The sequence below is a fragment of the Ochlerotatus camptorhynchus genome, unplaced genomic scaffold, assembly GCF_037179485.1.
Source record: "Ochlerotatus camptorhynchus isolate MF236.1 unplaced genomic scaffold, CSIRO-AGI_Acam_v1.1 ptg000203l, whole genome shotgun sequence".
Classification (NCBI taxonomy): domain Eukaryota; kingdom Metazoa; phylum Arthropoda; class Insecta; order Diptera; family Culicidae; genus Ochlerotatus; species Ochlerotatus camptorhynchus.
In genome coordinates this window covers 4,522,180-4,537,004 of record NW_027040693.1, presented here as the reverse complement: position 1 = coordinate 4,537,004, position 14,825 = coordinate 4,522,180, and the positions used below count along the sequence as shown (strand labels likewise).

Here is a 14,825-nt window from a genome sequence, read left to right as displayed (position 1 = left end):
CATTTATTTATACAAACAAGCCGCCATTACCGAGCATGCAGGCATACCATTTGATAACGGCACAAAAACATTTGTAAACAAACTTTCTAAGGCCCTTTACACGCGAACCAAAGTACGCACACGCAAACCAACAACATCATCGGATAGGAGCAACTATCACCTTTCAGAAAGTGGTATTGGTTTGCGTGGGCGTACTTTGGTTCGCGTGTAAAGGGCCTTAGAAAGTTTGTTTACAAATGCTTTTGTGCCGTTATCAAATGTTATGGCTGATATAATCATTTCATTTCAGGACAGCAATGATTTGTCATCTTATTATCACTTTGAAAACCATCTTGCACCATTTTAGGGGGGTAGGAGGGGGTAACCCCAATGTGGCATAAGGTTTTTTCTCGTACCAGACATGTTTTGCAGTGTCAGACACTATATTTTGTAATCTGTGAAAGAGATTTCCAGGATTGTTGACAGCACTGTCCTCTGTTAACAACTAACGGAAAGCAGTTTATGCGTACTTTCCGACAGATGTCGCCACAAGCAACAGCAGCACAATCTGATGGCCAATAAGCGCAGAAACCATTTTTCATAGGCTCATTCTTATTGGAATTTTTGTGAGAAGAACAAACTCTAGAATTCCTGCTTTCATGAAATATTTCCTCACTATGACAACCTGCACGGTATCGGAGAAACCATGGCCGTGAAACGATGTGTCAAAAAGTTAAATAAAAACAACATCAAGAAGCAACGAAAAAATCTTCAGTAAGTGCAAAAGCGAAGCGCAGCAAATTTTGTGTGAACAGCCATTTCAAAACAAAAACATCCGCGAAAAATCGTTTTACCACGACGGGAATTAACCGGGAAAAGTGGTAACTTCCGTACAACGATCCACAGCAATGCGTATGACACGGTTTTCACGCGGTCGCCCGGATTACGGTGGAGTTCGAAGGGGGCAGAATGGTCGCTTTCGTGGTGGTCCTAGCGGTTCACCGAGTCGATTCGGACGCCAGAGACGCCCAAGTTTTGAGCACCCCTATCGACCACAGCAGCACGCTCATCCAGACCATTACGACCATCCGGCTGCCGGTCGTCATCCGCACCACCATCGGACCACTGATGAATTTCATACTCAATCGCACCATTACCCACATCAACAACATCGCCCCCACCGCCACGAACAGCAATCGTCGCACCTGGCTGAACGGGAACGGTATCCGGTCCATCGGCACAGATCGTCAAACGAGCTAATTGCACAAAGTCCTTCGGTAGAAAAGGAAGTGCCGGCACGAGTATCGCGGGAACGGGTGCGTAGTCCGGTCGCGGAACGACGGCGAACCAAACGGCGGGATCGTAGTCTCAGTGTGGCACTGAGCGATATCAGTTCCGGAAGCAGTTTCTTTGCCGACGTAGGGGACAGCGATGCGTATGCAAGTCCAGACTATGATGAACTTACCAGTGAAGAGGATGAGGAAATTGAAGAAGAGGAGGAGGAAGAAGAAGAGGTCCTGGAGGAAGTAGTGAAGCGGAAGAAGAGAAAGAAAGACAAAAAGAAAAAGGACAAGGAGCGGAAGCTGCGAAAGAAGGAGAAGAAACGTAAGAAGGAAATTCTGGAAGAACGGATCTGTCCGCCGGAGCATGAGGTTGCTCAGTCGAAGGAAATCTTCTCTTCGGGCAAGAACATTCTGGTGAGCGTAAGCTTTGCCGATGGCGACCAGGAGGATGCGGCTGCAGCGGAACGCGCCTACCGGAAGTCCAAGAAGAAGAAATCCAACCGGAAGAAGTCCAAGGGAGAAAGCAAACACAAAGATGAACGCAAGAAGCACGACGCGTCGTTGGAGGTGAGTTTGTTTGAGATCAAAATGTTTCCAAAACAATCATGTTCCCTTTTTACAGTACCCATCTTCGAGTCAACGAAAGAAGCGTAAAGTAGACGAGAACGTGAAACCCGTGGCAATTATTGACTTGGAACGATCTCCAGGCAAGCAGCTCATATCCAGTCCTAAGGAAGTCATCGTTCTTAGCGATGAGGAAGGTGGTAACAAGAAGAAGAATAAACCCTCCAATGATCTGGTCGGACCAAATACTCCTCCAGAACCTGCACCCAAATCACCGGAGTCGTACGATCCATTCGAACCGACAAAATCGCCAACTATGTCACCAGCTTCGGGTCACAATTTGGGCAGCATATCTACAGTCAGTTATCCGGAGCATCATCATCAGCTCCACCATCATCATTCGCACCAACGCCAACCGAAGGATCCACTAATGACGGTCTCACAGACTTCGGTAGATCTCAACAGTGTTGTCGGAGATCACTACGACGATGGTGTTCTGGACCTTCATCCGTCGTCTCCGATGGATCAACTGTCACCAAGGGGGCACTATCGACACTCGCCGTTCAAAACTCACCGGCCATCGCCGATGAAGAAATCGAATCACAACACGGCTCCGGCAACAATCACTTCCGGTGCTATGGTACCTGGAGGGACAATGAGTGCCCAGCCTTTTGGCGAAGACATGGACGATGGTGATATTTCACCGTATTCGCCACGATCGAGCGACTGCGATGACCACATGTTCGACCCACCTCCGGAGGGTGGCTCGGCCAATGGCGGCGGACAGCAGCAAACCAAGACCATAGCCCTCACGGTAGACAATCTGAGGAAGGTGTTTGGTAATGACAAAAAGACACTGTACGGGGACCTGAGGAGGCCTAACGAGGCTGTTTTGCTGGTAGACGAAATGTACAAACGTAAGTTCTGGAAGATCCATTTCTAATGGTGCGTAGGTCGATTTTAATGCGTTCATTTTGTTTGCCCTTACAGCGCAACGAGTAACGATGGAAATGCTGGATGACATGCCAAACTCGGCGGTTGACCTCCAGATCAAAGAAAAGGTAAGTTTGAGACTGGTTTTCTCAGTCGTCGTCGTCGTCGTTGTCAATAACGAAACTTTTATTTCGTATTGCAGCTAATTCAGAAGCTTCAGCGCCAGGAGCGAATCATCGAGGAAGTCAAGCACTTCCTCAAGCCACATTTCAACAAGAAGCGCATCAACAAAGACGAGTACAAGGACATCATGAAGAAGTCCGTCCCGAAGGTGATATATGATGAATAGTTTTGTTGTTGGTTTTTTGGTTATCATTTTTGGACCACTTGATACGAAGTAGGAGAAATGTTGGATTCACTTATTTCGGCTAAATTTGTTCGCTATATTCTTACGTTACTTTTGAAAAACTTATAGTTACCTTCCTACAGCTATCTGGCTCCATTTGTGTTCTGTATTATGCTCAACTGATCAAGCGATCTCCGAAAAGGCAGAGATTTAGATAATTCCTAATCTTTGTGGCGTAATTTAGCCTACCTAACAGTTACTTTTCCTGACCTAAACGGAGGTTTTGGCAGATCTTTCTGGTGGTTCGTTCACATCTCAACTCATGTCGACTACTGTTGCCTGAGCTCTTCAGCTTCAATCCTCACTTTCGAGCTTTAAGTCTGTTACTGCTACCTCCTCAAATGTCCATGTCACCGAAGAAGTAGTTCGGAGTAGAGAGGGTCTAGTATAGGAGAGGAGCGGACTGGATGGTTTTGAGCAAAACGAACTGTCAAAGCCTGAGCCAATCGAGAATCGCTAGAAACCACCCAGGCATAGGTTGCCAAGGCAGTTTGTTTTGAAACCGCTCCCTTCCTATACTAGACCCTCTCTAGTTCGGAGGTTATAACAGGTTATAACCAATCTTCGCTCCAGTGGATGAATTCGAAGATTTACAGATTGTGCTTTTAACAGTTATATCGACTGCTAGCTCAACGTTCCTCGATGGCTACTCTTTCCATGGCTCAATGGTGTATCGTTTAGCAACGCTCCCTTTCTAGACCATGTAGGAAGCCGTTGAACCTTTGACATCACTAGATGCAGATCACGCTGGCACAGTGGCTTTCTAATATGTATGTCGTCGACTACCTGGAAGAACGCTTCTCGCGGTGGGTCTCACCATCAACGTAGAAAAGGGAAATCGTTGGATGTCGGCAACCTTTCCTAGTTTACGGTAGTAGGACAAGCAGTGGAGTCGAGAGTTTCCAATGTCTTGGCAGCCCGATGGCTTCAGACGACGGGACCAAGAGCGACATAGGTGCACAAATCAAGAAGGCTAGGGCTCCCTAATATAAAATTACCATAAACGAAAGATAAGCAACATGATTGAACTATTCCACAAATGGTTGGGATGATACCCCGAAGCAAATTGACCATAACAATTTTATTAGGGCTTTGCGAGTTCAAACGCATCAAAATCCATAAGTCGTGCTTACGGAATTCAGGTTCATAAGTCATGACTTATGGATTTTTTAAGACTTTTTTTGCCTCAGTATAGTACAGATATTCTTGGACATTTCGGCAACTTACTCCCGTTCTATACGGAGCGTGACGATACTTAGGTTCGATGATCGGCTTTTCCTCTTCAAGCCAGAATCTATCTGTTGCTTCTATAGCTTTATTACGTTCCCACTGGAGTTTTACACCGGTTCCCAAGTCAGTGTTCTTTTAGCACTGTCACAGTTGTTAATTGAGAGCTTTCTTGGTCAGAGAAGTCGAGAATCTTGCGCCTTTACCGACTGCGTTTACTGCATATAAATCACATGTTTTTAACGCCATCATAAAATGCCCCACGTCCAAATCCATGTCGTAGGTATTCACACCCTTTCTCCTGTCTTTTTTTCCCTTTCCAGATCTGCCACAGTCGCTCGGGTGAAATCAACCCGGTGAAGGTCCAGAACCTGATTACGGCGTACGTGAAGAAAGCGATCGCGAAACGGCGCCTCGCCGGTTATAGTGGAAACGCGATCGTATCCTCCACCACGGCGGTTACGTGATTGCGCGAACGATAAATACATTTGCACATGCAAGAGTACTTCGGGTAGTGTTGTTTGTCGTTGTTCGTCGAGTGCTGCACGGTAGACCGTCGAAGAGTTTTTTAAATTCTGTTCCGGTCGAGTGAAGTACCGACTACAAATGTTGATTGTTGGAATGTTCCGAGGAAGTGTCGAAGCGATTCCCCCATGGAGGAAGAGGAATCTTTGTGTTTATAGTTCTATGGGGCATTTGGGTAACTGGGCTATGAAGATCTTAAAGACGTTGGAAAGTTTAAAGAAGTTTGAACAGCAGCAGGTGAATTTGGTTGTCTCAGGTGATAGTAACAAGTATTCAGTGGAGCGTATCATTATGAGATGAAACAGATTATGGGAAGAAGAAAGGAAAGTGGTAAACGGTGGAAATCGGACAGCTTTGAAAATGATCTACACTATTGTATTATAGAATAAAAGAGCTGCGTACGATAAGAAAGGCAATGTGCAACACTGTGGAAAAGAAGGTGTATAAGTGGTAGTGAGTACCATTCGTGAATTTGTAGAATAGTCTAAGTTGAAAGCAACAGAGCGTAAGTTATAATTTATAAATTTATTTTTATTATACATTTCATCTTCAATCAAAAAATTAACTCAAATTGAAATTATTCGCGGAAATCGTTTTTGAATTTTTCATTTCTTCAACTGCATTCGTTAATTTTTCTTTGATATCGACAACGTTATGATAAAAAGAGAATTCAATCCCAATTGAAGTTCCAGTTTCTAACTGTACTATCAGATCAGAATGCAACTATCCAGTAGAATAGTTGACTATAACCATATACAATTGTAGGAATAGCACTAACATGAATGTAAAACTTCTAGATGGCGTTGTTTAAGTGCAAAACTATGGAAAATTTTAAATGATTAACCAATAAAACAAAATCTGCACATGAAGTGCTCATAGTGTGAAGTAACACCATTTGGCTTTTAAATTGCGAATTCTTAGATACCAATATTGGTACTTTCATACCGAATTCTGAAATATGTGCTCTCCGTTCCCCATAAGATGTACCCTCTACTTTGAATTCGTCATTTTCTCTCTTATTTTTCTTTCGGAATCCATAACTGCAATAACTAGAAAATAAATGTCCATTACACTTTGTTACTTCAAACCTGAAGCAAGAGGTTATAGGCCGAGGACCTAACGAGAAGATAAGTTCAGAGACATTTTCAAGATGTCTTTAACTGGAGATAGCGGCAGACATAAGAGCAGGAAGCATTCGAGTTACGACGGGTTCCGTGGCGATGCCGACTACAGAAAAGTTGAAGGGCCGGGCATTTGCGATGCGACTGATCTTGATCCTCTAAGGAAGTTGGAGTGTTGTCAAGCCTACCGAAGGAGAAGTCGTGGTCGAGGATCCATCTGGATTCAACATGCATTACAATGTTTGTGAGAATCCCAGCGCACAGTGACACAGGTCACCACTAACCGCACTACCGGACAATCACCCCTATGCTGTATTTCGTTTCAAACGAAATTCTCATACAAAAAAATATTTTTTTGTATGAGAATTTCGTTCGAAACGAAATGCAGAATAGGGGTGAATATACCCGCCCCGTGAATTACATGATATCGAAGAAAGAAAAATGCAACAGCGACGGACTAGTAGTAGTAGTAAAATTATGTTTATTTCTGTTGATTATGGTAGTACATTGATTTATCATTTTAATTGATTAGCCTACTTGGCTCTTCATCTTTGTTTAATTTGATATTCTAATTAAATATTTGCGTTTTTCAACTAGTTTACAGAATATCCCTTTGGGGATGTGTTTTATTTGAATTGAAAAAAAGTGATAACCTACCTAACTACGAGTATAACTTAACCTAACGTGCTGGATCGCGTATGATCTGATGATTTGATCTCAGACAGGTGTCTCTGAACCTTTCCAGGATGAATACTCTCCGTTCTTCTAATGTTTGAATTCCAGCCAGGAAGTGGATCTCAGAATTTCTAGTCCGCGGGGGACTGCTTAGGACCATCCTAAGGATCTTGTTCTGGATCCTTTGGAGTTTAAGGTGATGGCATTTTGCGCAACTCTCCCAGATTGGCATACCGTACTCGATTACTGGAAGGATGATTTGTTTGTAGACAGCAAGCTTATTTTTCAGGGACAGGGTTGACTTCCTGTTGATAAGTGGATACAACTATCTTATCAAGATGTTGCACTTGGTTTTTGTTTTGTCAACGTGCTCCCTGAAAAGAAGCTTGCTGTCTAGTGTTAGCCCGAGGTACACGACCTCTTTGGACCATTCCACCACTGTGCCGTTCAGGCAGATCTTGTTATTCTCCGACGGAACAAGTCTAGGAGATTTAGAGTGTGGAAAGATAATGACGTGGGTCTTTGCCGCGTTGATACGGATCTTCCAGCTGTTGAAATATTCAGACAGGACGTCCAGGCCTCTCTGAAGTTTGGCAGTCAGAGCTCCGAAGACCCTACCCTTGTAGACGATGGATGTGTCATCTGCGAACAGAGACAACGATCCACAATCAGGGAGAGCCGGCATATCGGAGGTGAACAGGTTGAGTAGGATGGGGCCAAGAATGCTTCCTCGTGGAACCCGGCACCGATGTTGAAAGCATCCGATGAGATGCCATTCAGAGAGACTCGGAACGTCCTGTCTGATAGATAGTTGTTTATGATCTTCACTAGGAAGATTGGAAGACCGTACTGCTGCAATTTGAACACCAGGCCATCATGCCAGACATTGTCGAATGCTTTTTCAACGTCCAACAACGCCATGGCAGATGTTTTCGAAACAGACTTGTTCCGTCTGAGAATGTTTGTTACTCGAGTCAGCTGGTGGACGGTCGAACGACCTTACCGAAAACCAAACTGTTCCTCGAGTAACACGTTGTTTTCATCGGCAGATGTTAGGAGCCGGTGGAACAGTGCTCTTTCGAACAGTTTTGATAACCCTGAGAAAAAGCGGATTGGTCGATAACTTGAAGGAGAGGACGGATCCTTCCCAGCTTTCCGGATGGGTATGACTTTAGCTGACTTCCAACACGAGGGGAAGTAGCCAAGTCTGAGGCACTGATTAAAAATCAGTGCCAGATGGTTGTAGAATCTGGAACTCAAGTGTTTGAGTTCCAGATTCAGGATGTTGTCGAAACCTGGGGCCTTCATGTTTGTAGATGATTTGATATAGGCCAACAGTTCGTCAGCCGCAATCTCGGATTCCTCTGGAAAAATGTTAGGAATCTGAAGAAGATTGATTGCATTTTCAGCAACCTCGGATTCATGAGGGCTGACGATGTTTTGTCCGAGATTATGGGAGCTGACGAAGTGTTGACCTATCGCGGCAGCCTTCTCTTCAGGAGTTATCAGATAAACCACTGGATCGCCGGGACGGGGGGAATGGGCCTAGGCTTGTTTTTAAGAATTTTTGTAAGTTTCCAGAAGGGCTTAGCACAATCTGGGAGAGAGCGGATCTTACTAGCAAAATCGTTATTTCTGAGATCCACCAACCTGGCCTGAATGATCTTTGTTAATCGATTACAATTGGTCTTCAAGTTAGGCATGCCAGTACGCTGGTACCACAGACAAACAGACATAACACATTGAATATTTCTCAATGTAAACATCGTCGCTAAAACATTACCGCCATCTGTTGAGTACACTGTGGTGGGTAGTACGCTGAACAGATGGCGGTAGTGTGTAAACGTCAAACGCAAGGGAATTGACTATGCGCGCCACAGGTGCTGGTACTACCAACTACGATACTTTTGAATTGACCGTTAAATGCTTGTTCGATGAACAACTTGCGAGTGTTATGTCTGTTTGTCTGTGCTGGTACTGCCTACGAATGGTGTTACAGAGTCTAATGAGATCTTTGGTAGGGCTGTCAAGGTTCAGAGTGTTACTCACCTGTCTGGATACTGGCACGTGTTGTTCCCTGGCCCGGGAAATCGCCTCCTGGATGGTTTGTAGACACCGGTCAACATCTACCGACGTCCCCGGATGGACATCGTAGTCGATGGTTGTGTCGACGCAGTGTTGATATTGCGCCCAGTTGACTCGATGGTAGTTGCGCCGGGAAGCTTCAAATCGGTTTACCGAGGATCCAACTTCGGCCACCACCGGGTAGTGGTTCGAGCTGAGTTCCTGATAGGTGATAGGTTGAGCGATGTTGTTGCCCATGTTGCTGATGAAGATATCGATGGTAGCGTGAACACCGGACCGACTCAACCGGGTGGGAGTTTCCGGACTCAAGATGTTGTACTGCGCTTCCTGCAGGTAGTTGTTCAGGATGGTGCCGTTTTGATTGCGCCGATTGTTGCCCCAAGCTTGATGTTTGGCGTTCAGGTCGCCAGCGATGATAAAGTTTTTCCATCGTCGTGTTAGCTTGATAATATCTCGTCGCAGATCTGCTGCCGATCCGTCCCTGATGTTGACTTGTTTGGGGCAGTAAGCCGCGACGATGGTGATGGGGCCGATAGGAGTAGAAACTTCCACCCCTACGGCTTCGATGATCTTCAGCTGAAAGTTGGGCATCAGTCGACAGCAGATGTTTCTCCTTAGTGCAATAGCCACTCCTCCTCCTCCAGAGTTGGTTCGATCTAGCCTCACGAGCCGGAAATCGGGAAGGTAGACGTTTGTTTCAGGCTTCAGGTGGGTTTCAGTTATGATGGCAATGTCGATGTTTCGTTCATTGAGAAACTCAACAAACTCGATGTTTTTGCTCTTCAAGGAGCAAGCGTTCCAATTTACGATCTTGATGGCTTCACGGTCCATACTTAGTGACAAGGGACAGGGCAGTATGTAGCTGTTCAGATCGAGTCTTGCAGGTGCGCAAGATGATGATAACCTCGGCCACGAGCGTCACAAGTTCCTCCGAGGTGAACGGAGAATCGTCGACAGGCTCACCTGAGACAGCACCAGCGTATGATAAACCAGGGGCGGTGGAGGGACCTGGCATTGGCTGGGCAGCAGCAGCTGCGAAACGATGCTGGACTGTTTGATTGTTAGGAATACTCACATGCTTGACTTGTTGGTTGTTGAGCGGAAGTGGGACTAAGTTCGGAACATGTCGACGGGGCTGGAGAGCTGGGTACTGGACTTCCGTGCGTGCAGGAGGCGAACGATGATTACGGAGGCGACCGGGCTGATTATTGATCGCAGACTTCCGACGGATATTGATGAACTCCACTCGCTTGGGACATCCACGATTGGAGGCTTGGTGGTTTTCACCGCAGTTGACACACGTTGGCTCGATGTCATCATCTTGCTCACAGGACGCAGTCGAGTGTGTTCCAGCACTCTTGCCGCAGATAGTCTTCATATGGCAGTTTTTGGTGCCATGGCCGTAGGAGAGGCAGTTCATACACTGCGTAACATCACGATGTTGGGATTTGTAATGCTCCCAACTGATGATGACCTGAAACAGGTCCCGGATTTTGGATCTCAGAGCCGCTAGACTGGTGGATCCCATCGTGAAGTGCACCAGGAACAACTGGTCACGGAAGCTGGTGTTGTGGTTGGAACGCCGGTTTATTGGGAACACCGCCTCAGGTTTGAGCCCAAGCCGCTCCAGCTCGGATTTAACCACAGCCGCCTCGAACGACGGTAATCCACGCAATACCAGCTTCAGTGGCTTGCTCGATGGCAGATCGTGCGTGAAGAAGTCAACGTTGTTTTCCTTTAGGAAACATCCTGTTTGATTGTACTCCTCCAGGCTGGAGCACATGATTTTGGTGCCGATACTGCAAAGCTTGAAGCGAGGCAGCAGCTTGTGTTTTGCCAGTACGGCACGAAGCTTGGCAACATCCTTCTCCGGCGTGAAAAGCGGGGGAATCCGCTCTCTTGCAGCGATGGGAACGACGTCACCATCGCCATTTTCTTCGGGGAGCACCGCAAACTGGTTGGCTTGCAGTACCCGTTTTCCGGCGTCATCTTGCGACGCACTGTGCTGGATTACCACCTTCTTTGAAGGGCCCGCTGCTGAATCATTGGTACGTTTACGCACCATTTGTTTCGTGTTGGCAAGTTGCAGTAAACTTGCCAGAACGCGCGAAGGTGGCGACGCTTCCACGGCGCAACGCGACAGCACAAACCGAATCGAAGCGAGAACTCGAGCGAAAAAGAAAACGAACTGAACAGCTCAACAGTCGAGCAAAGAGTCGATGAGCGACGGACTACGTTCTACATGCATCTTTTATTTAAAATGTACTAAAGCGGACTGGAAAAAAAAACAAACATAAACAATACAGTCACACATCAGCAATTTATGCTTCGTCGGATCCCGCTCTCAAGCATTCACGTTAAAGCCCTCTAGGGCTTTAATTCACGTACACTCATACGAGCAGCTATCATATTCGCACCAGAGGCACACTACTGTTCTAGGGGGCGTACACTACTTAATTCAACACTCCTCCTTAATGAAGCCCACTAACAAATATATTATATTAACAATATGATCCACTTTTTCGCTTAGCTGGCGAACCGAATTTTTAGCGATGCAAGCACCTCTGTGGCCAAAAAGGCTACCAATGTATTTGTTTAACGTCACGAGGGGTAAACCAAATGAAAATTTGTTTAATATTTCAAATGAATGTATTTCAGCATTTTATTTTGTTTGATGACAACAGTGACATGTCAGATAAATTTTAAAGTAATATGCACAATGTAATTAATGAAAATAATTTGACTCTTACTTTTGTAATAAGTGCTATATTCGCACCCCTCGATTGTAATTGAGTGATTGTTGCTGACCTTTTTCAACGCTAGATGGTGCGTGAAGCAATATTTTGCGGGTCGCCATTGCAACATTTGGAAAAGGCATAAAAGGATCATATTGTTAATATGACATTTGCCACTAATCAACTACTTACAACATTGCAGTTATCTTACTCCTCCTATAAAAAAAAACATTCTTTGCTTTACAGCAACTCCTTCAGCTGCATATCAACAGACTTGCCATGACAATACTTCCATGTCCGGTTGCTCTGGCCACTTCCGTCCGCCAAAGACACTCTCCAGTCATATGCTTCGAACATCCAGTGATTCATCGACCGTCAATCGACCGACACATCACTTGCGGTCGTCGTCGTGAAGCACACTCCTTGACTACTGCCGCTGATACCAGGAGCCGGTTGCTTCATCACCATAGACTTCGTTTGGTTCTGTCGCCTCTCTGCCATCAACGCAGGACACTTTCGCCGCAAGTGCCCTTCTTGCATTACAGTGCTAACAAGCACGAACGAAACTTCTTCGTTCTTCCGTTCGCACTGTGCTTTTCATCGTCATTTCACTTGACTTTTTGGTTGGTGGTAGGATCAATATCATAATGATATTGAACCTACTACCAGTTGATTTGTTTCATGCAGCTGGAGATCCAGACCCAAACTGCGGGATGCTCACTATGCCCCTCCTCCCCCTAAATACTCCAGCTTCAGGGTTTCTTCTGCCATTAACGAGCGGGTTGTACCACAACCAGTAGCTCCTTCAACGGTGATGGGGCTTACCCGTTCCTTTTCGAAGGATTTTCCACCGTCGTGAAATATCGACGGCCCAGAAGATTCTGTTGCGATGATTCACTGATTCTTCCACCTTGCTCGGACACTTTGTCACACAAATTGCTCCTGATGCACGTTTTGCACTGTGCACACTGCGCGCGATTCTGAGATTACTTTATGCTGATTAGCCACTTAAGCTAATAAATCGCCAAGAAACACTTTCGGACCACCAAGGAATTCGTTAAGTTATTGAACTATTGCACTTCTTTGCCTTTTCTTCCACGACCGGACAACAGAACAGAGAAAAGGGATGTATCGCTTCCGACGGTATATTTTGTACTATCCTATATTTACAATGTGTTGCATCTCCTATCTATATACAAAACAGCAAAATGACCACTACAAGTGGACACTATCGTGTATTGCGCATGCGCGCAGCATCCTATTAATTTCTCTTATCATCTCTGGTTTAGGATTACGGTGATACCGTTTTAGTTTTAGATTCGTTTCAATTTATAGAATTATGATTTAACTTTAAGTTAAGTTAAAATGAGGGGTTAGTGGAATTTCCTATGTTTCGAGGGGTGAATCGATTAGCTTGGGACCAAAGATAGTAGCAGAGCTGAGCCAAAAATTAGAGCTCGTTTCTTCGGGACTTACTAGTCTTATGGCGGTAAGCTCCAACTCGGATTAACTTTTAATACCGTCCCTGTTTGTATGATCTGAAAAATGTTTGCTCAGAATTATGTTGATTAACTCTGATGTCGACATCAAACCAGCCGGACATTCTTGATCGGGATTTAATCCGAGGATAATACCGGTTGGAGCTTACCACCATTAGAGTTACCTCTATCACAGACAAACAGACGTAACTCTTTGAAAAACTTGTTCTTGAAAACATAGTATCTCAAAACATATAACCTCAGTAGCGACATCTATCTGGCATCTCGCGGAAAACAAGCTTGCTCGCTAACTCGCAAACAATATTGCATAAAAGTTCTATATAATATATAGAAACGTCAAAGTGATCCGATGCCAGCGCTGCGGCGAGTAGTTCGCGGAACTGATAATATTCAAATCAACTGTTAAATGCATGAACGAAGATACACAATGAAGAGTTACGTCTGTTTGTCTGTGCCTCTATGATTATATTGCGATAGAAAAAATGTTATGGTTATTTTGCTTAACGACGTGTTCGGGGTATCATCCAAGCCATTCGTTCAAAAGTTCGACTATTTGGGTTATAGTTCATTTATGGTAGCCTTCCCTTATAAAGGAAGGCTCTCACTTTTTTGTGATTGCTCCAATTTTCTTTCATTACCACTTTATACGGAACAGAAACATTTGATAAAATAATCACACATCCAAGCTCGCATCATGATGGGCTTGTCTTCTTTTTCTTTATTTAACGTCGGTCTCTGTTCCGCAATCTAGTGCCAATCACCGACGGACATCGATTGCCATCCATTGACGGCAACCGAATGTGCAGGAAGGCAGCTTCCACACCTGCGTAGGATATCGCACCCATTCACAACACACATGGGCCGGGACCAACGGCTTTACTTCCCTTCCGAAGGAAGACGTGACCAGAGATTTTTATGCCTCAGAAAAATCCCACCGACCTCGGCTGGGATTGAACCCAGACCCACTGGGGTGTTAGAAAGCAGTCACGCTTACTATACCGGTTGTTAATGAGGGGTTCGTGGATTTTCCAATGTTGCGAGGGGTGCATCGATTAGCTTGGGCCCGAAGATAGTACCAGAGCTGAGCCAAAAAGTTGAGCTCGTTTCTTCGGGACCTTCTGTTCTATGATATGATGATACTACCAAAACAAGGGTGGAATGAATTCTGACGTTCACGAGTACCTGTTAGCTGTATCGGACCGTTACTACGATGTAATAGTTCTAACCGAGACATGGCTTGACTCTCGAACGCTTTCCAGCCAAGCGTTCGGATGTGAGTGCGAGGTATTTCGCTGCGATCGAAACCCGAACAATAGTCGAAAGTCCACTGGTGGCGGTTGCTGTTCGGTCCGAGTTGAATGCTAGAGCCATAGAGCACGACATGTGGAACTGCGTTGTACAGGCATGGGTAGCTGTCAAGCTAAGCGATCACACACTGTACTTACATAGAGGTAACTCTAAGACTAGTAGGTCCCGAAGAAACGTGCTCAACTTTTTGGCTCAGCTCTGGTACTATCTTCGGTTCCAAGCTAATCGATTCACCCCTCGAAACATAGGAAAATCCAATAACCCCTCATTTTATCTGTCAAACTTTCATAGCGAATCAAAATAAACATTGTGTAGTACTAGAATTTCGACTAGAATGGGGTACGTTTGTCGATTTGCTTGGGACCAATAGGCTGGTCAAGTAGTGAGCCAATTTAAAATCGTTAGTTTCGTATTGATTGTTGGTACTTATGTGTGATATACATTGCACTCGACCGAGTTCGCGACATTGAACTTATCGAAACTCA

General features: G+C 45.2%; 2 protein-coding genes across 2 annotated transcripts in view; both read left to right on the top strand.

The window, feature by feature from the left end:
• Window positions 1-735: 735 nt before the first annotated feature.
• Window positions 736-5,806, top strand: LOC135702952 (serine/threonine-protein kinase PRP4 homolog). Its single transcript, XM_065224026.1, has 5 exons — window positions 736-1,829; window positions 1,885-2,743; window positions 2,817-2,887; window positions 2,962-3,090; window positions 4,716-5,806. Exons 1-5 carry the CDS (start codon window positions 888-890, stop codon window positions 4,857-4,859), a joined length of 2,145 nt encoding a protein of 714 aa, XP_065080098.1. The 5' UTR covers window positions 736-887; the 3' UTR covers window positions 4,860-5,806.
• The window catches only part of cd (cardinal), a 31,313-nt gene continuing 21,821 nt past the window's right edge, over window positions 5,334-14,825 (top strand). The window contains exon 1 of the mRNA XM_065224017.1: window positions 5,334-5,422. The gene's annotated coding sequence lies outside the window, so the exon portion shown is untranslated. The remainder of the gene's footprint in view (window positions 5,423-14,825) is intronic.

Coding starts and splice junctions, on each gene's coding strand:
- LOC135702952 (XM_065224026.1), top strand. CDS start 888: ATGCGTATGACACGGTTTTCACGCGGTCGCCCGGATTACGGTGGAGTT. Junction 2,888..2,961: donor ACCTCCAGATCAAAGAAAAG/GTAAGTTTGAGA, acceptor TTCGTATTGCAG/CTAATTCAGAAGCTTCAGCG. Junction 3,091..4,715: donor TGAAGAAGTCCGTCCCGAAG/GTGATATATGAT, acceptor TTCCCTTTCCAG/ATCTGCCACAGTCGCTCGGG.